This window comes from Corythoichthys intestinalis, chromosome 22 (assembly GCF_030265065.1).
Source record: "Corythoichthys intestinalis isolate RoL2023-P3 chromosome 22, ASM3026506v1, whole genome shotgun sequence".
NCBI lineage: Eukaryota > Metazoa > Chordata > Actinopteri > Syngnathiformes > Syngnathidae > Corythoichthys > Corythoichthys intestinalis.
In genome coordinates, this window is record NC_080416.1 from 151,431 (window position 1) to 179,313 (window position 27,883).

A 27,883-nucleotide genomic window follows, 5' to 3' on the forward strand; every position below is an offset into this window, starting at 1 on the left:
CCTCACACACCAGCTCGGGCTCCTTCCCTGCCAGAGAGGTGACATTCCATGTCCCAAGAGTTAGCTTCTGCAGCTGGGGGTCAGACCGCCAAGGCCCCCGCCTTTGGCTGCCGCCCAACTCCCTACGCACCCGGCCCCTTTGGCCCATCCCACAGGTGGTGAGCCCATGGGAAGGGGAACCCACGTTGCCTTTTTGAGCCGTGCCCGGCTGGGCCCCGTGGGGACAGGCCGGGCCACCGGACGCTTGCCTTTGAGCCTCACCTCCAGGCCTGGCTCCAGAGGGGGGCCCCGGTAACCCGCGTCCGGGCAAGGGAAACTTGACTTCATTTGATTTACTCATCATAAGGGTCCTTTTGAGCCATGCTTTATCTAATAATCATGACTATTTTTTAGTTATAAATGAATAAAAAGTGCTAAGATGGCCCCAAGTAACAGTCGAAGGTTTTTTCCCTCCCACAGTATTTAACAAATTGTCTGCCATTGATGGTCAATTTGTGGCGTTTGTTGTTCATTCGCCCTCTTCTCCTGGTCTAAATGGATTGGGCGTCTAGCGTCATGAATGGCAGCCAATCAGTTTAGTAAGGTTAAAAAAAAATTGTGCATGAAAGGGTTAAACTGAACATGTAGCGCATGTCAATTCAACCTCCAAAGTTTGGTCATTTGTTGGCCCACCACCAGAGGGAGCCAGCCCACGTATTAAAACTGTAAAAGCTTCCCTGTGATTTTTGCGCCAACTTTCATCAGTATTGTCATCATCAAAATGGCTGACAGGAAGAAGAACTTTTCAACTTCAGACTGAACATTTTAGACCCATTTTTTTATTTTGAATGGGCCCTGGTCTGATCCAAAAAAAAAAAAAAAAAAAAATCAAACACATCATTTTGTATACATCGGGAGACGACGATGCACTTTTTGGCAGGCAAAGAGCGGGAAGGCCTTCCTCAGGGCTTACTTCCTCCAGCGGCGAGACCCGAGCCGGGACGAGGAGCGCCCGGACGACTCGGCGGCTGGGGCCGACGTGAGCGCGCGGAAGGTCGGGGAGCGGCGTGAGGACGACGACCGAGGAGGCGCCGACCGAGACCCGGAACGTCCGCGGGAGGAGGAACCCGCTCCGAGCCCGACGTGAGCGACGGCCGCTTCCCATTTTTCAAAAATACGACAAAGGACACGCTGTTCTGTTTTTTTTTTTTTTGCCAACAAAATATTTTGGCCTTTTAACTTGTTTCCTCTCAGTGCGCTTTGTTGGGAGAGCAAATTTCCAACTTTCTTGTGAAAAGTCCAAAGAATTGCACATTTTTTGGATACAAACAGTCGTCCGATCATCCTTCCGTCAAAGACTATTCCGAGTAGACATCTAATGTCAACTGATCTTTCCCGACGACGGTCATTTTCCTATCATTTAAAGCATTCAACTTTTCCTTCCCGGTGGCCGCACGGATGCATCTGCGCTTTGTTGAAAAAGAGAAGACTGACGGATGGGAATTTTTCAGCTCGATCGCCCGTTCATTGCAAACAAATCTACCTACGTTTTGACACGTCTATTTTGATACTTCCGCTGTTATGTCAATATTCTATCTTGAACAATAAACACCATTTACTGCTCATCGTACAACGAGGCTATGATCTCACAATACCGATATTCTATTCTTGGATACGAAATGGTTAGTGGTCAAAAGGCACTAGAAAATGAATATACTTAAAAAATATGACTCATTTGCAGCAACGACGTTGTCGTCAAACAAGTCGACGGACATTCGACCTACGGGGGGGGGGCGGTTGCCACGCGCACGCTCGGTAGCGCTTTGGGCAGCGATTCAACGGGGAGCGAAAAATCGACATTTCACCAGAACACCCTGGCTTTTAATCTTCTCTGTGCTTAGATGAGATGCCATCTACCGTATTAGCCCCAATATAAGACGGCCCTGATTATCAGACGACCTCCTCTTTTTCAAGTCTCAAGTTTGAAAAGAAAAAAAAATTTTTTTGAACACCAAATTGTTTTATACAGAAAATAATTACAGTACATCTGAAACAAATGATTATAAAAATATATTTGAGAAAAAATGTTATTTAGCCTCATTCAAATCTTAATATCTGAACATTTAAATATGTCAACTAAAATGCAATCACATTCGTAAATGAATGGCTTCTGGTTTTTAAAATGTAAACCAATCTATTTTGATAAAACAACAAAATTGCAATAACCATCAAAGTGAGTTCTAACTGTAACTGTAGTCTTGAAACAAATCTGAATAAGGAAAAACATTTCAATAATGCAAACTGGTTAAACTTGAGAGTAGCTGAGATCTTTCATGACAGAACATCGCTTGGATGATATCTGGCGCCATCGAGCGTCGTGAATGGGTATAATGTCTAGACTGCGAATATCAGACAACCCCCTCTTTTCCAGTCTTATTTCAATGCAAAAAACACTGTCTACTACGGTATTTATTCTCCTTCTTTGCAAAAGACAATTACAAATACATATCTGACGTTTGCTTGTTTTTGTGGCCGCGCCCCTGCGAGTATATTCGGAGATGGTCAAAAATTGGGAGTCGACTTGACTTTTTTTTTTTTCTTTATTGACACTGCATGATGAGTACATAAGCAACAGTGTTTTAGAAAGTTTTTATTTTGTTGCACTGCAGAGGCAATGAGAATATAGCAAATCTAACACGTGTAGCTAATGTCAAGACAGAAACAATTGTACAACATTTAAATTCAATACTTCACCTAATATTTGATTTTCCTCTGGGGTCACCAATACTACTAGTTCATTGAGATATATGAAGAACTACGAGCTAAAAATAAAAACACGTGATAAGCGCACACAAGCTTAAAATGGAGAAGAAGAAAAAAAAAAGGATGCTTGGTAGGTTAAATGAAGAGTTAAATGTGCTTCTATATTTCACTGGAATACACTCAAAGTTTCTAGAGTAGGAAAAGTCAAAATGGCTCACTGTTGTCATTATAATAATCATCCCAATTGTTTCTATATTGATGGACCCAAAGATGGCCAGAAATCATTTGGAATGAGTTCAATGATGAACTATTGTAGCGATACACCAAAGTAAAGATTGATTTCATTTGGACCCCGCCCGACAGACAGAAGGCAAACGCACCATTGGATTGGCCATACGAACCCAACCTAAAATCATAAAAAGATGCAAGTAGGGAGCCACTGATTAAAGGGAACCAATTTCAAGTATTGAAAAGCACTTGCGTGAAGTCGATACTGTCGCTAAAGACTAAAAGCTATCTGTTCGTCCGTCCGTCCGTCCGCCCGCCCGCCCTGGATGTTTTGAGAAAAACTTCAATTATAATTGTTAAGTTTGTAGATGGACAGCGAGCGAGCCGACGGGTCGGTGGCTTTGATCCACCGCGGCATCCAGAAATGGGGGAGTAACTCGGCGTGCCCGGGATAGTGCTTTTCAAACACCTGTCGGAAGTAGTAGGCCTCTTTGGTGAAGGGAGCGTTGTGAGGAAACGTCCCCGGCGCGTTGGCCATCTGATCGTCGGTGACCTGTCGAAAGACCGGACGAAAAGGGCACGGTTGAACGGAACGGCCGGCGTTATCCGCCGCGGCGGAACAGGGCCCGAGAAACCGTCGAAAACCGGACGAAAGTTACGCCGTGAGATTAAAGTCGCGTTATTACGCGCGGCCCGATTAGCCGCGACGTTCAAATCCACGATATCGAGAGCGTACGATGTTTTAGAATGGCTTTCACAAATAAGGACATCTTTTGACCTTTGGTGACATCCGATCGGCGTCGTGCGAGGTAGAGCTCTCACAATTAGAGCCGCCGTGCCGCGCTGGCAAAAATCTAATATTTGGGATAAAGAAACTTTCTTCTGGACAAATCCGTTGAAAAATGTACACTGTGGAAAAACAACAGATTTCCCCCCCCCCCCCCTCACAAAGCTACCCGAGTAAATGGAATTAAAAGTACAAGAGGCTCGGACATCGATGCGGCGGGGGGGATTTGGCACCGAACGTTCGGATCGGACGGATAAAACCGTCTTTGAGTCGGTCGAAACGGTACGACGGCGGTGAGCGGACGACACGTACCAGAGACCCGATGTGCTCCTCCAGGAAGATGTACCAGGACTTGTTAAGAGACATGACGCCGTCGCTAAAGGCTTCCTTCCTCCTCCAGAGGATTTCATCGGGGATCAATTTGGAATCTCTGAACGAGTCCCTCAAAAGGTATTTCTCCATGCCGTGCTGCGGACCAATTTCCGAGACGTCACCTGGGAAAGTTATCGAAGGGGCGGCGGGGGCCACTCACCCTGGGATTTCTCATCTCCTCGGGCAGGGACAGGTAGTACGCAGTCAGTCTGTGGTCCAGGAAGGGTACGCGGAGTTCCAAACTAAAATGCGGGGGAATCGGGGTTTTCAACGCTCGCCGAGAGGCCAGGGGTATCAGAGTCCGGTCCCGGCTCGTTTTCCCGCATCTCTTCCGACACGGCCGACTCAAATAATCGAGCTCCAGCCGACCATTTGATTCGGGTGCGTTAAAGGAGAGAAAAGGAGCTCTCCGGGACCGGACTCGGGACAGGCGAAGGTAGCCGCCAGTTACCCGTATGCAGAAGTGGTGCGATCGGCGCGCAGATTATCAAACAGGTAGAGTTCTTTCAGCAGTCGAACGCTCTCGTCCGCTCCCGCTTTGGCGCTCGGGGCCTAAACAAAACACACGGTGGTGAAATCCGAGCATATTTGACTTGATTGTACTAAAAACATATTGACTTCAACGTGAGTACGGTCAATATTTGATGCTTGCTGAGAAAACATCTCCGTTCTGTCATGATTGTTGACTTAACCACTCTTCCGTCACCCGTCGTTAACACGAGCGGGAACATTCTCTTCTCGGGATAAACATTGCTAACGTAGCGGAATTAGCGGCCGCCGGCGTTTACTTCGTAAAAGGGCGTACGACGGTTACGGCATCTGATCCGCTGTCCGTTTGGTCACGTTCGGCCATTTCTAAGTGGCACGGAAATGCAAATGGCCTTCATCAACACAAAAGACCTGGACACGGTACCCGTCGGGAGCAGAACATTCAATGGCTTAAAATCTCTTTTGATGTGGTATACTAAAGTACCATTGACCTTGGAGTGGCACAAACCCGCACGGGTCCAGATTGGCTGCCTGCCTATGAAATGCAACCCCAAAATACTCCTATTGATTCATCTTTACTCAGTGGTTGCCCACCAATGGCAGGGCACATCTTGCCAAATGCCTCTGAGAATCGGGAGCATGTGCCTGTTTTTGGGAAAGGGAAAAAAGCCACGCGAGCGCATGCCAACTCGCGCTACCCCATTTCTTTTATATAACGGCGGCAGCGCACAAAAGAAATGTAAAGGTCGAAAACGGTGGTACTTACCTTGTGGAAGTAAATGTAGCCCTGCGTGAGCTCATCCGAACCTTCTCCGGAGAAGATCACCACACTATCCGTCTTCTCACGGATGTATTTGGAAACCAAGTACATTCCTACGGTCGAGGGAAAAAAAAGGGTTACAGAGCTCATCTCATCATGTTTGAAAGGTAAGGCCGGTCCAGCCCTCATCTATTGCGCCAGACCAATTGAAGCGTAGGAGCTAAAATTGTCACCGAGATGGATTCCGGCAATGGAAAGACAAGAGATCTGGCCATTTGGTCACGACCAGAGAAATGATTTGGATTTCCTTTGAATTCGGGACGAGATCCGTTTTGTCAAGTAAGATGCCACGGAGGTGTGTCAACTCGGGACTTTTAGAGCTGGCGGCAATTGCGCACCGCCGCTCAAACCGGGAAGGCCGTCCAACAGAGAAATGTTTGAAATGGACGCGACGGGGGGGGGGGCTCATCCGTCTCTGGCGCCGTTTCGCGGCTTTTCCCCTTACCTACGGAGGCACGTATGGTGGTGATGTCATAGGTCTCCAGGCACACGATGACTTTTTCCACGGCCCGAATGCCTTCTTCCGCAGTGAACTTGACCTCGTGGTGTTCGCTGCCGATGTAAGTGGCCACCTTGGACACAAAAGACTCAGACTTGCCATTTTTACCGTCGGCATTTGCGGCTTACCTTACGAGCGGCTAAAATGTCAGGGCTGTCTTCTGTCCCAATGGCAAATGTTTGGATAGGATATTTTAGCCCTGCTTCTTTAGCCAGTTTCACCAATGTGGCGGCAACCAAACTTGAATCCAGACCCCCTGAACAATACAGAGTACATACGGTGGGGAGAAACAAAACAAAAAAAGAGCTCTCCTGCTGGTGGGTGGAGATTTCTTGGATTCACTCCAAATATCCCCAAAACAATACTAAGAAATATGTGTGACAGAATCAACTACTGTCATGCCACTTGTTTGTCGTTTTATATACGTGAACCTGAGGCTCCCTGTTCTGATGATCTTGTCCTGCCTATTATTAGGTGACTCTCTAGTGACGAGCACTTTTCTTCAAAACAATGTACCGAATGGGAAAAAAATGGATCATGATTCTGAGGGACTCCGCCAATAAAATGTGTCATGCAGCTCTTTGGGTTAAGCGTCACGAGGGGGCGACAAAACGGGATGGATAAAGCAGGGCAATCGGCGCACATGTTGGCAAATTGAGACCGCGAGCGGAGGAACGTGGCGGGATCCGGCCACAAATTGTCCATCACCACCAAATGGGATTGGAAAAAGCAACGGAAGGAGGAGTGCCTGTCCCGTCTTTGTGGAATTTTAGACATAACGGAAGGCAGGCCGGCTCCTTCAAACCGGTCGAAGGTCGGTCGGTCCGGCCTCGACCGCACAAACGCTCGTCTCCGGCTTCACCTGGAGAGAGTGCTCGGAGCCAGCTATTTTGCCACCGAAAGAAGCCGCTTTCGGGAAGAAACGTCCCTCAAAGATGACGTACCGTAGGCTCCGTTTAGCGGAAGGGTTTTCATCACCGGCATCTGCCTGTGACAACGATGACTGACTGCGTGAAGCGCTCGCGGCTCGGAATCTACGTGACCCCATTTTTATCGCGGCCCCGGGTCGAGCGAGGTTTAAAACGGCCCGCCTCGACGCGCTCCCGAGATGGCGTAGCACTAGTCTGTATCTGAACAGCTGATTTGTAGCTTCATTTGTCAACTACAATGGTCGACGCCTCGGTCCATCCGCTGAAAAAGCGCTCTTACTCGGAAGGTTAGACTGCATTGGCCGGTACTTTGTATCCATTTGATACGGGTAGACGTTTTGCCACAATAGGGAAGGGTCACGACGTACCTGAGAGAAGACAACCGATCCTCCTGTTGGCCATGAGACGTTTCCGAACGGCATTCTCAAACAGCGTCCTGATGTTCCCCTTCACGACGTTTTCGTCAAAGCCTAAGAAAGGCGGACATTTGACAGACGGCGCCGTCGAGCGCACCGACGACTCGGTCGTTCTTACTCGTCGGCAGTCTCCCCGCGGTGTCGTAGACGGCGTGAGCGGGCGCGTCGGTGCATTGGTGGAAGGGCTCAAATTGAACGGATTTCACTTTGCCGTCCGTCTTCAATTCAAAGACTTGAAAATGGCTCGGGAGAAAGGGGACGACTTTAGCACGCGTGTCCAGGGCGCGGACGACGTTCATAAGACCTGGAAGAAAATCCATCATCACGGCTCGTGACGTGCGCCTCTCTCCGACGGTTCAGTGCAAATGCAAGCGAAGCACTACCAGATTTTGGAAGGAATCAAAAATCGCCGACCTTAGTTTTCAGACTATGAAGCGCACTTGAAAGACTTTAGTTTTCTTTGTAATCCGGTGAGCTGTTGCGGATGCGATGTATTTTGTCTGCTCTGGTAAAGTGCTCAAGAAACGCAAGAATAAAACAATAACTGCAATGTAAAAATACTGTATATTGATACACTATTGCGCCATATGATCAGGTGCATCTTCTGTATGAAAAAACAAAGTCCTTCACGGATGACACGCCGGCCTTATAGTCCGAAAAATACAATCGTTTTTTCCTTCTGGAGCCAAAGGCCCTTCTCAATAAATCAAATCATCTTGCTAAATGATGTTTTCTTGACATAACACGCATTTGCCGGCGGCAACGGGCAAATCTTTTTTCAGGTCGGGTACGCCAACGAGGCGCATTTCGACTCCGTTTCGGCGTACGTACGCCAACGAGGTGCATTTCGACTCCGTTTCGGCGTACGTACGCCAACGAGGCGCATTTCGACTCCGTTTCGGCGTACGTACGCCAACGAGGCGCATTTCGACTCCGTTTCGGCGTACGTACGCCTTCCGTTACCTTTGGCCTCGGAGCTGACGCCCAGTAATCCGTCGTCGGTAAGGAGTCTAAACAAAGGGCGGACGCCGTACGTGTCCCTTCCGAGGCAGACTTTGCTTTCGCGGGTGTCCAAAAGAACAAAAGCGAAAGTGCCGTCCAGCAGAGCCGCCGCCTTTTCCACGCCGAAGCGATCGTACAAGTGGAGCAAAATCTCACCGTCCACTTCGGTTTGGCAGTCGAAGCCAAACTGCTTCTTTAGCTGTGGGAGAAGGTAGAAGAACAAAGTCGGGTGTAGATTTTCTTTCTCTAACAGCGGAGATACCGAAAGGCGACATCTCGGCACCATTTCGACGGCGGTCGTTCGTCATAAAATGCGGTCGAGTCGAAGACGGTATCATCGTAAAACGTTGCTGTGGCACAATAAAAAAAAAAAACCAAAACATTCTTACTGTGAGGTGGTTGTAAATCTCTCCGTTGTAGCACAGCCATAAAAAAGGGAATTTCTTGACACGCAAAGGCTGCATGCCGTGCAACTGATCCAGAATAGCCAGACGGTGGAAGCCCAAGCAGCAGTTGGCCAAGCCGTGGATATTCTCGAAGCGGAAGGCGTCCGGGCCCCGGTGAGCGATCTTCACGGCGTTGGCGCACTGGGACGACAAGCACTCGTCGCTGCCGAACATAGCCCAGATACCGCACATCTCGGATCTGCGGTATACGGTAGTGAGACACGTCAAAAACAAATGACGAAACGCCACGGAATCAAATGATTCCATTGGGATTTGAATTTTTTTCCCTCCACCTCACAGCTCTGGGCGTTCGACCGCACCGGTACGATTTCTCCAAAGTAAATACATCAATCCCAATGTCAGAACTTGGTGAAAATCACGAAAACGCTCCATTGTTGACAATCTGAATGAATTCGACTCAAAATGTACGTACGGTACAGGTACAAGGTTTGGAGTGGAGGGGACACACCTTATTCAATGCAACCCAAATGAAGGTCCACTCTTAATTATCCCTGTGAAGTCAAAACCATTTTAGGTGACTCCCTCTTGAAATGATGCATATTTTTTAAAGTTATTTTGTCTTTTTTTTTGCCAAGTGCATCATTTCACACGTGTTCATTCATAGTTTAATTACCTTCGGTGAGAATTTACAATGTAAATAGTCATGAAATGAAAGAGAAAGGCACAAATGTCCAAACTTTTGGCCCGTATCGTACGTGGTGAACGAGGACCCTTGAATTCTGAGACATCTGGAGAAAGAGCGGGGTAAAGCAACTCCAGACACTTTGGTTGTGCAACCAAACGAGAGAACAATAGCATCCTTTTTTTCCCCACCCCTCCAACCCCATGCTAATTTTGTTTTCTGTCGTAGCAGGAAAAAAAGCAATGCCATATTGTCATACGCTAATGGAGGTATTATTCCCCCAGCAATGCAAATATTGACCAAATGTATTGGCAGGAGCTTATAACCCAAAAAACAAACAAGACACTAATGTAATCTAGTCCTAAAGGCAAGAAGGATTGTTGAAATTTTGCTGGCTGCCAGCAGGGAGGCCTTTTTTTTTTTTTTTTTTAAAAAGGGCATAGGGATTTCGTTACTTCCAGTCACCACTCCTTTCCGTTTTACCCTATTCAAGATTAAGATACAGTGCCCTCCATAATTATTGGCACCCCTGGTTAAGGGGTGCCAATAATTAAGCGAAACAGCCCCACAGTATCACTGACCCACCCCCATACTTCACAGTGGGTATGAGGTGCTTTTCAGCATGCGCATTTTGTGGCACGCCAGACCCACTTAGAGTGTTTGTTGCCAAAAAGCTCCATCTTGGTTCCAAAGGGCCTTTGGAATCTTCGCTTCCGAGGGCCCTGGGAACCTTGTTAGGGTGCACGGCATCATGAATGTGTTGAAATACCAGGACATTTGAAATCAAAATCTGTTGCCCTCTGCCCAAAAGCTGAAGATGGGTCGTCACTGGGTCTTTCAGCAAGACAATGACCCTAAACATATGGCCAAATCTACACAGAAATGCTTCACCACACCCAAAATCAAGCTCCTCCCATGGCCATCTCAGTCCCCAGACCTTGTTTTGTTGGCAAAAGGGGGTTGTACAAAGGGGTGCTAATAATTGTGACACACATTATTTGATGTCAAATGATTATTTCTTTATTCAGTAGGGGGAAAAATCCCACATAAATGCACTTGTATTGAAGGTTGGATTTTTCTTCTTTTTTTCCCCCATTAAGGTCCCATATTATTTGAATTAAAAAAAATATATATATATATAGCAGAAGCTAAAAAACACAACTTAACCAGGGGTGCCAATAATTATGGAGGGCACTGTATAAGCTTTAAACGTAATACTTGTGATTTAGATCAAATGTTTAGATTTATGCATTATATACAATAAATATTTCTCATTTTAAACTTTCGATTTAGCGCAGAGGTTTCAATATTTAGATTTGAATGAAGTACATATTTATCTCTGGTCGAAATGTAACACTTATCATTTAGAATGAGATACTGACGTTGCTAAATATTGTTGTGAATATTTTCAGCTTCCGAAGTCAGAAAATGAAGAAGAATACTGAAAAACGCTTTTGTACACAGTCCGTCTTTCGGCTGGCTCAAAAAAAAGACATCTGACAGGATATTTACATTTTCAGAATTACTGCGTTTGCAAGGTCTTAGTACTCTGTCTTATCAGAATATGGCATTCGTTTTCAACAATTAACTCCATTTTGCAGCCAGCCAACTTGGGTTCCTCTAATTCTTTAGACCATCTTCATACCAAGGGCGTAGGTTTGTATAGGGACGGTAGGGACATAACACTAGCAACTTTTCAGGATGCTCAAATTGTCCCCATCTTTTAAGCATCTTTATTTGCATTTTATAATGAGTTCAGTTAAATACGGTAGGTAATTTAGATTGCCTTCCCATTTGTTGTAAGGATACAATTGACCCGACCATTATTAAGTGAATTACTTTCATTATGTTCAGATTGACATTTACCCCTTTTCACTTGCTGAATGTGCCGGGCCATCCCCCCCCCCCCCAAGCGCACGTTTGATCGGCTGATGACTAGAACCCCCACATTCACACAATCCCGACAAATACACGTCATCGTGCCGCCTCCTTTGAAGAGGAGGGATATTAGAAGTTTTTTCCGGCCAGCGGCAGCAGCCACAGTAAGTCATGTAAAAAGACGTCAATGTCGGGAACACGCCACTAATTTTGCTACTGAATGTCTGACCTGCATCACAGTTAGCATCACCACATTAAACTATGTGAACTTGTAAACCTGTAAAACTCGAGTACAAAGCTGCTTCGAGAGCAGTCTTCCTGTATGTTTTCTGTTAAATGCAAAGTTGAATTGAAAATTAAAATGTGTATTTTCTGCATTTTTAAAAAATATATACATTATTTGCAGCCCTTGCACATTTTGACCCCCCCCCCCCCCCATCCTTTATATGAAGTATTTTGAAAATGGCTTTCTCCGATGAAAATAATTTGAACTTTTTTTCCATAGGAACTAGCCATTTATGAAGAATGTAGCCAATCTTTTTAGTCTCATTAATGTCCCGTCCTTCCCAAGCAGCAGGTAGCGCGGCAGCATAAGCAAAAACTTCCCAGTTACTGCACGATACCCAAACATGTGCCTCTGTCCAGGTTATGCAAATGAGAGGATTACTTTGTCAATTAAATGCAAACGTGTAACACATGTTAATACACGAAAGGGGGAAACTAGGATATAATTACCAAATTGGGTTCCACCTCACAAATGTCCAAAAACAACGGTACACACGTCTCCAACTTCACGCGTTGGACGTGTCAAAATGAAATTGAAAAGGCATGCCAAATCTCTTTCTGTGGTCAATTGACTTGAAATAGCCGACAAGTGGAATCGTGACGAGCAACGTTTTGTTAAACGGAACAAGTTCAAGTCTCAAGTTACCTTGTTCTTTCAAAGTGGCGCGTCTAAGTAGGCTGCTGACGGTTCAAGTGCGGCTCCGGCTGTGAATGCCGTCTGGTCAGGCAGGCGTGCACCGCATCTTCATTTTTTTCCCCTCTTTCATCGCCCTTACGTAAACGGCAGCGAGTCATTTCAAAATAAAAGCAAAATCGCCCATCACTTTTCTTTTGGAAATATTCCATGCGGTCACTATCCCGGATATGAGAAAGGGAGTGCTCTCAAAATTTGTAGTAGTTTTCTTTGATCTGCCTCTACCCCCTTGTGTCGTCTACTTGCATTTTACTCACAACCATTAAAACCGGTACCGTGAAGCATTCTTTATTCTAGACGTGACAAAAAAAAAAAAAAAAAACACATAAAAGACAAAATAACACGTGTTTTACGCAGAACACCGACATACAGTCTAAGAAAAGGCAGATTCCAGAGTTCCATCCGTAACAGATTCTTCTGTCCAGTTTGTTTTCCATCCTTCAACACACCTGAATCAAATAATCAGGAGATGATCATTTGATTCAAGGAGGGAAAAAAAAGCTCCCCAGCTGCTCTATCCAAAGGCCACTTTGCCTGGTGAAGTGGCATCCCATTTAGATATCCAAAAACGGCAGATTATCATTTCCACAATGAATTAACCTTTAATTGTGCTAGAGGGAGTAAATTTTTTTTTTTTTTTTTTTAAAGTTTCATCCGGAAGACAATTTGAATTGAATTTCACAAGTATTTCCATGAATGAAGTTACATGAGACTCATTTTATAAAGGTTTGTCCATTTTCTGGATGTATTTCTCGTTTAAAAAGAAAAAGACCAGCTTTTATTTGGAAATCAAATCAGGCATTTTATTGACAGAAAACATCTGAAATCCGTTGTTCCCGGAAGTCATGCCAAAAACAAGGATTTTGTTTCTTCGAGTTGACATTCACGAACAAAGAATAACGGAGACGTCGGTCACGTAAAACCCAAATGGAGTCGGAAGGCTGTTGCGAGCGCACGCCATACATAAGAACAAGGAAGGACGGCCCCTTCTCAAAATAACTGTTGGTCTTCAAATGAACATACTGTACTTGCTTTATATTTCAGCAAACGCTGCGCCACAGAATATCCATTCCTAAGTGCGCTTAAAGCCAATTTCATTCTAAAATATGTATCGTGGTAAATAAATAGGGTCGCCGTGTGAAACGGACGGCTGATGGTTTAACACACATTGCAAAAAGTTATGTGTGCGCATAGAACTCAACAGACTTTAGGAAATCATTCAAGCTAAAAAAAAATAAAGTTGAATAAAACGTAATATATTGTAGTATTGCCATGGTGCATTATTTTTTCCCCTTCCCACCAAACCACACTTGACTATGACGTATAGATTGTAGGATAGCATGCACGTAAATTCCATTGCACGTTGTTACCAAAAGGGCCGGCCGGTCTGCGCTCCCCGCTTTAATTACAGAGGCTTGTAACAGGCATCTGGTTGCCACATGCGCAAATCCATTAAAACCTGGTTCAGCTTCTTCATCCATACATTCCTCTCATCTTTAGTGTCCGTACTCAGCCAGTTTCTGCATAAGAAAACAATTAGGAACACGTTGAAATGTTTTGCACAGTAATGCGCCGCTCGCACGCTCGCGATGATGAAAAAAAAAAGACATGGCTTTTTTGGAAACAACAAATGGGCGAAGTCACTTTTTGCATGTTACAATTTGACCAGCAATGTCAAACTTATTTCATTTTTGGCCTTTTCGTTTGGACTGGACCCATTCGCCTCTCCCGGTAAAAATAGATTGGATGGACGAGCATCCCAAGCCTTCCCAGTTGAAAGTAAATTGGACCTCTGTGGTTGACCATTTTGTGTCACTTCACATTGTTACAGCGAGTCCCTCCTTTTCAATTTGAAATCTTTTTTTTGTTTGTTTTCATTCCCGAGCTGCTTCCCGTCACGAAAGGGACGGAGGTATCTCAGACACGGGACTTTATTGAAGTTGACAGGCAAAGGAAACAATCAGGTCAAGCGGTAATGGACAGTTGACACGCTAGCGTATGCCGGAACACTGACGACTTGAAACTCAATGCGATTTGTTTGTGCCTTATATACTGTTCTCAGTTGTTCTTTGTGATATATTAAAGAGCGCACAGTCCTTTTGATGGAAACCTTTGTGATGCAATATGGTGGCACATGACAGAACAGACTTTGTGATGGAAGCCTGATGCAACATGCTAGCACGTGACACTTCCTGTTGATTTGGAGGTATTTCTTTTTGGATTCGGGACATTTCTCCGTTCACTCGTCGTCTACCGTCGACCGCGCCGTTTTGACCGGGAGGGGGGCAAATGTGAAAATTGCGTGCGTACGTACGGGACGAGAGTTACCGAGGTGCACGCCGGACACCGCTGCCATCGGGGGCTTTCTGCCTAACCTTACGCCTACTATTCACGGATGGCACTTACTTGGTAACGCACATGGTGTTCTTGCAATGACTAACGAGAGTCTCTTTGTCGTCCTCTCTTTGCGGTCGGATTGTGATCAGCTCGAACGTGTTGGGTCGGGCGCAAAACTCTCGGTTGACCGGTTCCACACTCTTAGTGGTACAATTGGCTAGGTTGATACGGCCGATGGGATTCTGAGGAAAAAACAGGAAAAAAACTGAAAGTGCGTTTCAGAGATTCCCGTATGTAGACATAAAACATTTTCGACAAGCTCGTCGCTACGTCGATGGCGGCCGTCGTTCCGTCCTTCGCGTCGCCGACATTTGCCGAGACGACACTTTAGGCCAGCGTCCAAACGGCACGGCGATGGTAAAAAGTAAAAGATCCATTTTTGAATAACCCACGCACCTTTGTCTTTTCATCATTTGGATACGTCCAGTAGGAGATGCAATTTCCCGATAAAATGCACCACCTTCGGTGCCAGGCTCCAAATCCGCTGACGTCTTCAAACATGGTCTGGAAGACAAAAAGACCGTCACTGGCAACTTTGCCTTTGTTATCATCAAGTGTCCCTGTACTGGATAGTCACAGGACTGTACTGGAATGAGTGCGGGCTTTTCCCGTGTTGAAAAGGACTCCCGGCCAAAAAGCTTCCGCCGTGTGGATTGATATTCCTCGGCAGCAGCCATCTATTTCAACGGTGGTTGCGGCGTGGCGCTATTAACAGTGGAAAGACGTCAAGCAACTACTAAAGAATTAACCAACGGATGCTACTTAGGGTTTCCAATATTGATGATACATAAACACAGTTCAAATTTTGCGGCCTTCCACTCCTTTCACGCATTAGTGGCAACATTTTTTTGATAAGTGGACTGCGCTCACTCGTGATCTAAATAGCAGCGGCTTCCGTTCGCTCTCCGCGTTCAACGGCGAGAGACGTATAGCGACGCTTGTCGGTCGGTGAGTCGTTAGGGAACCGAGAAGCCCCATTTTTCACGTGTATTATTTTGGATATGCAGACAGCCAGCCATTTTCAGTTGGAGGGCACTCACCAGAAAACCTTTTTCTTCCACTTTCATGCTGACTTGGCACAGCATCTGGAGGTAGACGTGGCCCTCCAAAGGACACAAAAATGGGACCTTTTGGAAAATGCACATCAACAATGAAAAACGGCATCTGGCGGTGACAAACAGTCTTCAAGATTTAAGAGCTGACCATGTTTTTAAATGCAAAAAATGAATGACTATATGAATGACAATTGGTCTTGTCATTTATTACAAGTGTGAAAAGGGAAAAGACTGTGTGTGGGCCTTCTCACACACACACATGCAAAAAAAAAAAAAAAAAAAAAAGAGACAGTAATGAAAGAAGTCACTTTGAATGCCTTCATGCGTTGCAAGATGAGTGATGAATGAATGAGCTGTTCTTGAAACAAGGATAAAACCATTCAACAGTAATATAAAGCAGCTGATCAAAATAAAATCGTTTAGAGATTTGACTGAGTGTCATTTACAATAGAAGAAATCAAATTGAGTCTAGAACTAGGAAAACTACATGTTTTTTAACTGCCTAACAGATGAAAGAATCTGAGGCTAAAGTTGCAAAACTGCCTTTGTGTTTGCCGGTAAAATGGATCATTGAAATTTAAGACAAAAAAAAAAAAAAAAAAAAAAATACAATGGCTCATAGACGGAGGAAGCGCTCTCATTACAACCGAGGACAGGTTCTCCAAATTTCAAGTCTTTACCTTTTCCAAAGGAAACCTTTTTGCCCCAATAGAAGAAAGCGTCAGCTTGTGAGATCCCACCAGGACAAAGTTGCTGGTGCGAACGGCGCCGGGGCCGCCTGGGCTCGCGACAACTTGAAAGAAAGAAATTGGGAGTGATATTTGTTAAATACCATGGGCTTCACACTGGCTATCCGACCCAACCAAGTTATGTCACAGCCAGAATTTTTTTTTTTTTTTTTTTAAAAGATGGACATACCTGGTGTTTGGGCGCCTTTCTGAAAAACAAAAGACATCAGCCAAGTTGAAAAATGCATTTTACACAGTCGAAAGAAGACAAGCTACTGTGAAATTGAAACCGAACAAAACCAGAGCCGTCCGTTTTTCCTCTTTTTATTAGTGGCGGCGGGCGCGAGTATAATGAATGAAGGCCTTTATTGCACAAAGGAATGGAAGTGCTCTTACTGTGCAAACTATCAAAAGAAAATATTCCCATTTCAAAGGTCCCTTTATCACTAATAATAGGGAAAATGACATTTCCTTCCATAGTTTGTGTGAATTTCTTTCCTCTACATTCGGGCCACAAACGTATCACGGACTAACCGCAAAGAAACACTGCTTAGACCTTGCGTGAGCAGCCTAAACTTCTCTTCATGTTAAAGCAAATATGACTGTAGTAAATCAAGGGTCCATAGACTCAGTGTTATTCTTTTTGAAAAGAAGAAAAAAAACTTACCGTGATGGCCAGAAATCGCTTTGGCGTTATGGCCTGAAATATAGGAGAAATAGGACTTTGTCATTTGACCTCCTATTCCCAAACAATTTACTCTATGAAGCAAAACCAAGTTGACGGGCTATTGTTGCTAACGTACCTTTGACTTGCTGGCTTTCTTCTTCTTGTCGCCACCAATTTCACGCTTTTGAATCTATGGATGTCAAAAGTCCGAGCAGAGTTAGCATTCTCTTTTTTATTTAAAGCCTACTTTCCGGCGGTTCCTCTAGTCATTTAATGAATATCTGGGGTTCAAATATTTGTACAATAATGTTCATTTTAGGAAGGATTGCGATGTCAAATCATACTTTCTGCCAACAAAAGAATGTTCCGGATAGCACGCAAAAGTCCTCCTTTTTCGCTTTGCTCATCGGTTGAGACGCATTCCGCCACGACAGCTCACAATCCTGTGGGATCGGTGCCGATTGTTCTTCACTTAACCCTAGCCTACAGAAATAGCCTAACCGCTACTTCTGAGGGGCGCGGGCGGGCGGAGAGATAAGCTGCCATTACTCGGCGGAGGCCCCGAGCGTTCGGGTCGGAGAGGTCCGCCGCGAGCCGGATGTTGCGCGTGACCTCGGGGTCCGACCCGAGCCGGGTGACCTCGGGGTCCGACCCGAGCCGGGTGACCTCGGGGTCCGACCCGAGCCGGGTGACCTCGGGGTCCGACCCTTCGCGTTCCGATCCCCCGCCTAGTGGCTGTACAGAAGCGGCGCGGTCCACGGGTCGTTTTACTTTGTGGCGTTTTGGTTTACTGCACTTTTAATGTTGAGGCTTTGAGTCCCCCCCTTTCCGCATTTGATACTTCCGAAGCGAAGGGCTCTCTGGCAGGCGGCCCGGCCCGTACTAAGTGACGTCGCGACCGTTCGGGATGAGATTTGGTCGCGTTCGTACAAATTAGAGCTGAAACGAGTACTCGAGCAACTCGAGTAACTCGAGTTTAAAAACTGATCCGAGTAATTTTATTCACCTCGAGTAATCGTTTATTTTGACAGCTCTAAGCATCACGTTTTGCTAGGACTACTTTTAATGCGGGACAACGCGCTGTCACGTGTGGAGAGGAAGAAGGGGGGGGCTTACCGCAGCCGAAAGCCGCCACAAACGACGCCGACGTTGCTATATACTAGCCCGCACAATGCTACATTGGTAACAGGTAGCGTCTGGTGCGTCTCATAGAGATCACATGTATGTTGAACTAGATGCGAAATGACAGACTCGGCCGCGTCTGGGCAGCGTTTGTAAACAGCCGCCATCTTAAAGCAGTACAGCGCTAAGCGCTAATAAAGAGCGCTAAGCGCTAATAAATAAGATTAACGTTACTGTCGCTACTAGCTCACGTAACGTTAGCCCTGCGGAGGGCTAGGTTTCAATTAATTATGACCACTGTCGATGCGTGGCTAACATGTCTTACATACAGGCTTTAACATAACATAGCACTGTGGAGTGATGAGGGTGTAAAATAAAAACTTAATCATGCTAACTATCAATTTTAGCTCAGTAGTCATTGCTGGATAAAACACCAAGTAGCACTGGTCCCTATTACAGCCTGTATCATACATTTATTTTGAACACTGCAAAAACTCAAAATCCTATCAGGACTTACAGTTTAGACTAACTTAAAACTTAACTAGAACTTAAAAATGGCTTGACACAAAGAGAAATTCAATTGAAACACGTGGGGAAAAAATCCTAACTTTTAAGTGATGTGTGTTATCAAGCGTAATGGCATTTTTAGGTAATATATATATATATATATATATTTTTTTTTAATAAGATCTAAAAGTTTTTTGAGTGAAAGCAGTGAATTAGTCTTTTTTTTTTTTTTAATTCTAGTTACATCTGAGATGCAATTGTTGGCTGTTTTCAACAATATACATCGAAAATAAAGACATTGATTGACTGAAAATGGTTCAAGATTAGATGAAATGTCTTGTTTTCTCATGTATATGTATAATTGCTCACCTAAAAATATTTGTTTTATCCGATTACTCGATTAATCGATAGAATTTTCAGTCGATTACTCGATTACTAAAATATTCGATAGCTGCAGCCCTAGTACAAATAAAGCCGATCTCTTTACGTGTAGTTCGCCTGATACTTTTCCGCAAAGGTAGGGATGCAGAAAGCAAAACATTTCAATGACATCCTGGATGGTTTTTGCTCACTATTGTGATTAATGGCTTGAATATAGCTAAAGAGGAGGACCTTGTGTACTTTTGCTTCACTTCGCTTTCATGGTATTCTATTTTTTGTCTCCTTGATTTCATCAAAAAGTGTCGTTCCGAAATACTCACCAGACAATAGACTTCAAGATCAATGGCAAACTCACTGCTGACATGGGATCTGAAAGTGGAAAAATGTGCCATTTTCTGTATTTTTGATAACGTCATTTCTCGTGCTTACACGCTGAACTTTGTGGGGAAGGTGAGGGTGTCCCCGCTGAGCCCGCGGTGCGTGCTCGCCAGGGGAGTGGCCACCGTGTTTTCGGCTCCGGCCCGAATCATGAGGAAGAAAGAATGCTTGGTGGACTCTGAAATCAGGAAAGAAAAGTGAAGCGGTCGCCATCGCTTGGCCGCTCGACCGAGTGACTCTACCCGCTTTGTTTGCGGCGGAGCAAACAAAGTCCGCCTTGAGGGGCAGGCGTAGTTCCTGCAGGCAAACGGAGCCCTCGGAGGGCGAGACGCTCTCGGACGCCGTCGGCTCTTTTTTCTGACCCTCGCCCTTCAGACGCTGCAGCTCCGTCTTGAGCGCCTCCCTTTTCTCAGCTGGGGCGGGTGGACAAAAAGAAAGCAAGAGTCAAAAGGAAGGCTAGATAAAGCCAATTTGACCAGTGAGAAAGGCAAAAAGGACAAATCGCCGGTGGAAAAAAAGCTCCAAAATGGATGAGCGCGGCCTACTTTCAAGGCGAATAGCTCAAAATGAAAGTGAGCATGGGCAGGCGAGTACAGCATTGAAGTGCGTCTGCACTCGCTGGTACTTGAAATGAAAAGATGAACTCACTGGCGACCAGCAAGAGTCTCTCTGCCTCAGCCTCCACCTGGGATCCTTTGCCGTGTTCCTCATCGGTGCAGCAGTTGAGAGCCTGGCTGGCCTGGTGGATGATGGTTTGCTGCAGGTTCATCTCGTTGGTCAGAATCTGCACGCCGACGCCAGATGGGAAGCGTCAAGCCCAGCCGGGACCGACGGCGCGGTCGGTCGCAAACCTTCAACTTCTGTTTGAGGCTAAACAAGGCGGGTCCTCGCACTTCCTCCGCTCTGCGAGGAGCATCTTTTTTCACCGGCGCCTCCTTCTCGGGCTCCTTCAATCGAACGGACCTATAGGCGTCGATACTTCAACAGATAAACGGTGCAAATTAGGAGCAGACGTGATGAAGGAATGAGAACCCGAAAACGCCGCGAGCTTTCCGTCACGTTGCTTCATTCAACTTTGGCAGATGTTAACAGTTTCATTTTGAAATGTGTGCACAAAGCGGACCCAGGTAAGTCTCTTGATTTCTAAAATTGACTTGGAAAAAGTACGTAGCAGTAATCCAAAATATGACATTATGTCGGCAAGGTAGGAGTTTCAAGTCGATATCTGTATTTCAACGACCGACTAAATTGATATTTAGATTCATATTGAATTCATTGAAGTGAAAAATTGGCTGGCCATAGTGCAATATGCAGCCTTCAGGCAATGGCATCATACCTATAAAGTAATTTATGGTCCTCCTCGATACTGTCGGATAGGACACTCCTTATATTGGCTCTCTGGAATTTGGAAGGTTGGCTCACGTCGTCTGGCGTCTCATTCTTCTCCAAGAAAGAACACGCTGGAGTCGAGGTCTGCAAAAACAAAAAAAAAACAAGTTTTGGAACGTGACTATTACAGCAGGTGTCCCAAAACGGATGAGCCGCGAGCGCATCGGTACAAAGCTTATCGACCGCTCTCAATATACTAGTAGGTGGAATGGGGCCGATGGCCTACTCCAAATGTTGGACATACGCCTTCCTCGATTCGTCCATGTGGTCTATGACGATCATTAAAGCAGTCCGTATTCATAAATGGTGTTTTCTTATATCAATATCATATTTCATCCATCATCAAATGTTATCGTTACGATCCAAAAGGTGTCACATCAGACGGTCTAAAACACTCAATCTGCCGAAGATTAGCACCAGAGTGTAGAAATATATTTCTATTTATTCGTTCTATTTTGCCTTAGCTTGGAGGTGGAGCCAGGCTGGCGTTCTTCTCAGCTATGCGCTCAGAGGGGGGAACACACATCTGCCGCTATCTTGTCTGTCTTGATGTCTTGTCTGTGTCTAAATGTAAGCCCGTGATCTTTTTTTAATTCCCAAATTGTGTGTCGTCATCTCTTGTTCGTTAAAAGAATGAAAGAACCCGTGAAAAGACAAAAAATCGGCTCTTTTCCGTCAAGACATAAAGTGGCACCGGCAAAAGTGGCTATTGATTCGCAGCTGAAAATCGTACATTGGAAGCTTTGACTTTTCAATGAAATGAGAGTCAGTAGGTGAGCTCCCCTCCTGAAGTCAGTCAATTAGAATGGATAAATACCATCACGCTCCTCTGTGGACTCTTGACAACAGCGGCCACGCTTTCTGCCACCGGCGTAAGAAGGGACATGGACGAGATATTCAAAGCGTCTTCCTCCTCCTGCTCCAGAACTCCCTCGAACAGATCGTCGATGACCGCGGAATCCACGGACCGGTCGGCGTGCCATCCGGCCTTTCCGTCGTCTTCTTTTGTCGTCTCGCCAAATTTGTCCTCGTGCGTCTCGGTGTCATCTTTCCGTCGATGGCGCGCGGGACCGGGAAGGAAGGAACAACGTAAAACCTCAGTTTAATGAAAAGATTGGGCCACGACCGACCAAGAAGTGCTTGGATAGAAAATGTCCCGTATTTGTTGTCTGAAGAACAGCAGTATTCATCTGCATAATACAACATCCAAACAATCATTGCTCAAAAGAAATGAGGAATCACTTGTCAAAGTCGCTACCTGGAGGATCGGATTCCACAGCTTCGATCAAATGGGATTTCGATTCATCTTTTGGCCGAACTGAGGCAACGACGCCGTCCGCGGCTCTCTCAGGATTTTCCTTTAAAAAAAGAAGTCCGTACATGCGTACAAATAGTTATTTGCGTCTGCAAATGCTCGTGCTTAGTAGGCCTGAACGATATATCGTTTAAACATCGCCATCGCGATGTGCGCATGCGCAATAGTCCCATCGCAAGGACGTGCGATAGTTTTTTCATTTCATTTTTTTAAATCCACAAACGTTTGTTTTGAGGAAGGAGCGCGAAGGAGAGCGCACAGCCTCTCATCTCATTCCCTCCAACTCGCAGTCATCGGCTCCTCCCCCTCCCCTGCTACAGCGGAGTGGAGGGAGGAGGGGCCGAACAGCAGAGCGGAGGGAGGAGGGGCCGTTTTCAAAGTGAAAGCAAGCAACACGTTGAATAGGGAAGACTGTCTCCAAAAGGAGTTTTGGAAGTATTTTGGCAAGAACAAGACTATAAGGGACAAAAAACAGCCCTGTCGACAGTGCCTCGCCATGGTTGCCTCAACAAGAAGTAATCCGTCGAACATGTGGGACCATTTTAAACGCAGGTATCTATGCATTCCTGCTACGAGCTTCCCATCAGAGGCTTTTTAGTACAGGTGGGAACATTGTTACGTGCCAACGTTGTTGTCTCAAGCCTGCAATGGTGGATAAACTAGTAGTCTTGGCCAAAAACCTATGAGACCCAGTTGAGAATTGCTGAGCAAGGAAGGTGGACGATATGCAGACAAATACATAACACAGCTGCAGGAATGTCTTTTCTTCTTTTTATTCATGTGACAGCTAACAGGAAGGCAGGAAATTTGGGAGTTAAAATGGTTCTGTTATTCATCAGTTATTTGCTGTTATTCAGTTCAATTATTTACAAGTTCAATTGAGTTTCTGTTTCTTTTATATTTAAATTAATTGTAAATCGTATTTTTCAAATAACTATAGTACAGCTGCACATAAAGTTTTGATACTTAATATTTTTTAAATATTTTTACAACTTTGTTGCAGTTTTGCAGTTTTATATTGTTATATTTTGTGTAAACAACTCAGGGGACTAATGCACTTGCACTTTTATTTGACAGATTTAATATTTAAGTTCAAATATGTTGACAACTTTATTGTTTTACTGAGGTTTTTATTTATTGTTATAGTTTGTGAACAACTCTTATTTGTCATATTTAATATTTTTGTTCAACTATGTTTACAACTTTGTTGTTATTTTACAGAAGTTTTGATTTATTGTTATATTTTGTCCAAAACTTAGGGGACGAATGCACCTGCTCTTTTATTTGTCATTTAATGTATTTGCTGCTGTTGAAGTGTCAAATATTGTGTTCAATAAATTATCTATTTTGTGCAGACATTGCTTCCTGGATCCCTTCATAATAATACAGCAATCTTAATCATTCACAAATGAAACGGTATTATATGAATACACTGTGGTCACGGTGTGTCATGCAAAGTATTTCCAAACAGCTATTCAAGTCATCTAGTGAAAATTTCTTAAAAAAAAAAAAAAAAATTGTATATATAATATATATATATATATATATATATATTTTTTTACTATCGCAATATAATATCGCAATATATTGCACACCTCAAAAAAATCGCAACAATAGTTTTTTCCAATATCGTTCAGGCCTAGTGCTTAGACATTTTGAGTGGTCGCCGTGAGGGCAGAGCAGAATTGGAGAAAAAAGCCTTTCTGGCGCCCTTGTTTTTGAACCATAAGGCAAATATGCTTTCTACAAGTAAAATGACATTTCATTCATTTTTGGACAGGCTCACTTTACGTAGCGTACCGTATATGCTGAAGAGACGGTCCCAGCGTGGGGTTCTGCCCTTTCCTCCACCAATTGTTCATCTTTATTTTTCCAAAAATGATTCTTCTGGTGGCAACGACGAATCTGGGCGAGCTCAGACTCGCGTTCCTGAAAAAGACGCTCGTCAATTTAGCGCGCGTCACGGTGCGAGAGGTTTACATTTGCGCCGGCGCTCGCCCACCAGCTTGTGTTTCTCGGCGAGATCCGCCGTGGCGGTTTTGGCGGCCGGAGCGGCCAGAAACCTGTTTCGCACGGGCGTGTTGCTCGGCGTCGCCGACCGAAGGACCGCGGGCGACCGGTCGTTCCCCCCCGCCGGGGAGTTGGCGTGCTCTTGGCATCTCTCTTGAAATCGGTCCAGGAAGGATTTCACCTGGACTCCTGTTGGCCGTCCAACAGAAAAATGATAGCATCTACCGTCCAGATCTGCGTTTAGTCAATGAAGATTGAGTTTTGGCACAAAAACACTTCAAATTTGGTGAAGCGAAAAAAAAAAAAAAAACCCTGAATCGTGTGTCATGTGAATGACATTACCTGGAGGACGAGCAACGTTCTTTGCCTGCGGGACAGCGGAGCCGGACATATTTGCTTTTTGAGAATCCGAGGCCAAATCGGGACTTTTTACAGAGCTTTGAGACGATGACTGCGAAGATGGCGGTCCATGGGAACTTGTTACTGAATCGAGTGCTGATTTGGTTGCAGGAGTGTCACTTTTGTCAGGGCTTGACATGTTTGCATCCTGTTGATTAAGAGAGAATATTATGGCCAGGCGGAGCACAAGGGTACATGTGCGTTAAAAACCCGACACTGGAATAAAGGTGCATTTGCTAGACAGCTACTGGACAATCCTAATCATTGCCGATCGATATGGTTCTTTTTTTTTTTTCACGTTTTGGTTTTCCCCTCAAAACTGACTACTGGTACCTCCAAAAAACATTGGGTTTGCCCCGATTCAAAAGCCTACTTTTAGTCAGGTTTTTGGAATAACGATAAAGCCGACTTGCCCCATTTGAGACCGCCGAACGCTCGTCGTTTCGCTTGACGGAAACGACGCGTGCCCGTACGGAAGCGAAACCCGCGTCGGGCTCTTTCTCTTTCGAAACGTCGACACGGCTCGTGTCGTCTTCCCAAGTTCCGATGGTCGCGGCGAGGACGGCCAGTCTTTCTCTCCGTCCGCCTCGGCTCGCGGCGGACGTCGGGAGACGGACGTCGGATCTCGACGGGGACGGAGGTGTCGCATCTGTGCTGCCGGAGTCTGGAAAAGTCAAAATCATTCAGTTAGTTCATGGAAGCATGGAAAAATGTGCGCTGTGCGATATGGAAAAAAATAGAAAATTATTTTCAATATTTTTTCAACCCTTCGTTTGAATTAGACGATACGGGATTTTCAAAGGCCGATTTCGATCCCCAAAATTCAGCCGAAAGGTGATTTTGTAAACCCATCTAATTTTTTTTTCTAAAAGCATGTCGATTATGTAAGGAAACACTCATTATTCATCCCATTCATTTTCCATGCCGCTTACCCTCATGATATAAATGTATATATTCCTCCTTTTGTAACACTGGCCACTACGTGTGCAAAATCCCAATTAACAAAGATCATCACCCAAAAAGTGAACATAACAGTTATGCTGTTCTACAGGTTATAGTATATATCGGCCGGTCTTGAAAAAAAAAAAAAAAATCCACATATGGCTCGATATATCAGCCTGCCAATAGATTGTTTGACCTTTTTATAAGAAAGATAATCATCCAAACAGTGAACATAAGCCATCCTATGGCTTCGATGACCGTTTTGGGAAAAATCGTCCCCATTTATGGCTTGTAATAATTCTTACCGGCGCTATCCCAGCATTTCCTCTGTTCAGCAAGCCTCTGCAGACGTGACTTCATACCAGCGGCAGGGGCCACCGAATCTGGGTCTTCCCTCGCGGGACTAACAGGAACTTTTGACGTCGTCCGCTGGTGAGTAGCCATCTTTTGGGGCTCGAGCTGGACAGTCTTCAACTCCGCAGGCGGAGCAGGGTCCGTCGCGACCGCGGAAGGTATAGGTCGGACGCACGCCGGGACCGTAGGGGGTTTCTTGTCTGTCGGGGGATCCGGAAGAATAGGACCGCTTTCTACTACGGGCTTCACATTTTCTGCAGAACACCTGCGCTTGGATGGAGAAGGTTTGGAGGACGTCTGAGGAACTGGGAGAAAGGACAACAAATATAAGAAAATAGTCCATCGACTTCAGTTCACGTGGCAAAACGGTACCTTCATCGATAACGGCTCGAGCGACCGGTCCATTAGTATCCGTCAGAGGCTCTCTTGTTCTTTTCGCCATCTGTCGCTCTGCGGCGTTTGGTCTGGCAGCCATCTTTTTCTGTAGGTTCTCTCTGCGAGCCCTCGTCCTCTCCAACAATTTCTGTTGGGGTTCAAGCATTTATTACGTGACTCAACTTGATATGCTTACAGATACGCAGAAAACAACAAAATGAAAGCAATCGTTTTGATTCGCGAATTTGGCATCGAGTCGATGAATCGGATGGAAAACTAACACACTGACAAATACGTCTTGTGCCAAACGCGCGGGCCGCCACGGGGTCCGATTGGGCGAGGGTCGTTCTGCCTGACAGGCATGTTGTACATATAATATTACAATTCTTTATTTGGACATCATAAAAGCAAAATTGCACTCATTCATATTGGTTGATTTGCACGCTCCCTATCAAAAAGTAATTGACATCCCTGGCAGCCAATGAGTCAACGAGGAAGTGAGCCAAAACCAACAGGAAACGATCCGACACGAACAGGAATGATCTTAAAATGAAATTTATGGAAGTGATGCAAAATGAACTCTGAATTGCCAGCCGTTGACAATGATAGACGTCCCATTCACTGATCATGGAATGCATCTTGACTGGGAGGGGCAACGTTCATTCGCCCCTTCCTCTCGGTCAAAACGGATTAGACGTCTAGCGCCGTCAATGGCAGCCAGTGATTTCAGGGAAATGGAGCCAACACATAAGACATAAATGTGGCCCGCGAATGAGTTTGGTCTAGTGCACGCAGAACACGTTTATAGAGAAGATAAGGAGTAAGGGGATTGGACATAGTTCGTAGTTTTGCTTAAATGTGTTAGCCGGAATCTCCCTCGAGAATGATAATGGTTCGAATAATAACCGTAAACGTCCCGTTTCGGCTATCGCCATTTCCGTTCAAAGTGTAACGTTAGTGTGCCACTAGAATTCAAAAGAAAGGCGACAAACCGCATCGTTTCCATGCTTTTTGTCGATTGTTCAACTGTACCTCAGTAAAAGGATCCATTCCGTGCCCAAGTCACCGTCAAATGTCCAAAAAGACAGGACGACGCAATGAAGAAAGTCAACAGCATACGCGTCTACTTGTAGTGACGACAACTTCTTTTCAAATTTGAATTCTCAGCGCCGGTGACGTTCTGCGCAGAATCCGTCGATCGCCAGGGGCCGTTCCACCAATCGCATGGGAGGATACTGTTTCTTTCTTTTCTTTTACTGACGTATCTCTTGTGGATATCGCCACCTAGCGTACAGGAATGAGTTTATTTCCAAACGTAGACCCATTGCACTCAAGCAGGATAAAAGGGATTGGATGGGTTAATATCGGTCATCCCGCCCGGACGATTTCAACCGCAAATGGCTTGTACAGAGAGACAAATAACCCTTTCAGAAGAGAGCGTTAACAGGGTCGTCTCATCACTGACTCAGACCAGAAAAAATAAGCCCAGCCCAAATGTCAACCTTCTGTTCAAGATAAGATGTTTACCTTTTCCAATCCGATGTCATTTTTTTCCATTAAAACCACAAAAGAAGAAAAAAAGTCAATAGCGGGGGACGCCTTTCTGTGGAATCTTGGCATTTCGCCGATAAACG

The 27,883-nt window shown here is 45.2% G+C and overlaps 3 protein-coding genes across 7 annotated transcripts in view; 1 reads left to right on the forward strand and 2 right to left on the reverse strand.

Moving 5' to 3' along the window:
* The window catches only part of LOC130910178 (zinc fingers and homeoboxes protein 1-like), a 27,943-nt gene extending 9,081 nt beyond the window's left edge, over window positions 1–18,862 (forward strand). The window contains exon 6 of the mRNA XM_057827201.1: window positions 920–18,862. Within this exon, the coding sequence (XP_057683184.1) occupies window positions 920–1,126 (207 nt within the window). The 3' untranslated portion in view covers window positions 1,127–18,862. The remainder of the gene's footprint in view (window positions 1–919) is intronic.
* asns (asparagine synthetase) lies at window positions 2,561–12,476 on the reverse strand. 4 transcript variants are annotated; one of them, XM_057827203.1, is made up of 12 exons: window positions 12,183–12,476; window positions 8,674–8,929; window positions 8,246–8,483; window positions 7,401–7,586; window positions 7,235–7,336; window positions 6,066–6,193; window positions 5,884–6,010; window positions 5,385–5,491; window positions 4,581–4,681; window positions 4,290–4,371; window positions 4,070–4,225; window positions 2,568–3,523 (listed from the first exon to the last, which is right to left on the reverse strand). In XM_057827203.1, exons 2-12 carry the CDS (start codon window positions 8,920–8,922, stop codon window positions 3,314–3,316), a joined length of 1,686 nt encoding a protein of 561 aa, XP_057683186.1. In that variant the 5' UTR covers window positions 8,923–8,929; window positions 12,183–12,476; the 3' UTR covers window positions 2,568–3,313. The 4 variants fall into 4 exon arrangements, with proteins under 4 accessions (XP_057683188.1, XP_057683187.1, XP_057683186.1 ...); XM_057827202.1 differs by lacking the exon at window positions 12,183–12,476 and having other exon boundaries at window positions 8,674–11,245; XM_057827204.1 differs by lacking the exons at window positions 7,235–7,336; window positions 7,401–7,586; window positions 12,183–12,476 and having other exon boundaries at window positions 2,564–3,523; window positions 8,674–11,247.
* Window positions 13,071–27,478, reverse strand: anln (anillin, actin binding protein). Of its 2 annotated transcripts, none has more exons than XM_057827198.1 (23): window positions 27,282–27,478; window positions 26,247–26,397; window positions 25,826–26,179; window positions 24,992–25,242; window positions 24,522–24,726; window positions 24,172–24,413; window positions 23,970–24,098; window positions 22,113–22,212; window positions 21,672–21,901; window positions 20,802–20,938; window positions 20,317–20,443; window positions 20,114–20,249; window positions 19,708–19,878; window positions 19,517–19,643; window positions 19,408–19,456; window positions 17,214–17,267; window positions 17,078–17,110; window positions 16,601–16,619; window positions 16,363–16,475; window positions 15,668–15,754; window positions 15,024–15,131; window positions 14,637–14,809; window positions 13,071–13,750 (listed from the first exon to the last, which is right to left on the reverse strand). In XM_057827198.1, exons 1-23 carry the CDS (start codon window positions 27,297–27,299, stop codon window positions 13,636–13,638), a joined length of 3,129 nt encoding a protein of 1,042 aa, XP_057683181.1. In that variant the 5' UTR covers window positions 27,300–27,478; the 3' UTR covers window positions 13,071–13,635. The 2 variants fall into 2 exon arrangements, with proteins under 2 accessions (XP_057683181.1, XP_057683182.1); XM_057827199.1 differs by having other exon boundaries at window positions 13,074–13,750; window positions 24,172–24,368.
* Between the last annotated feature and the right edge of the window lie 405 nt (window positions 27,479–27,883).

Bases quoted from the DNA above. Each gene is read 5' to 3' on its own strand.
- asns (XM_057827202.1), bottom strand. From the start codon at position 8,997: ATGGAATCATTTGATTCCGTGGCGTTTCGTCATTTGTTTTTGACGTGT. The intron at 8,484-8,673 runs GTAAGAATGTTT...CTTCTCCCACAG, and splicing joins AGATTTACAACCACCTCACA to CTAAAGAAGCAGTTTGGCTT. The intron at 4,226-4,289 runs GTGAGTGGCCCC...ATTGGTCCGCAG, and splicing joins AGGAGATGAGAAATCCCAGG to CACGGCATGGAGAAATACCT.
- anln (XM_057827198.1), bottom strand. The intron at 20,939-21,671 runs GTATTTATCCAT...TTGTTTTTGCAG, and splicing joins GTCCACAGAGGAGCGTGATG to ACCTCGACTCCAGCGTGTTC. The intron at 20,444-20,801 runs GTATGATGCCAT...TATCTGTTGAAG, and splicing joins GACCATAAATTACTTTATAG to TATCGACGCCTATAGGTCCG.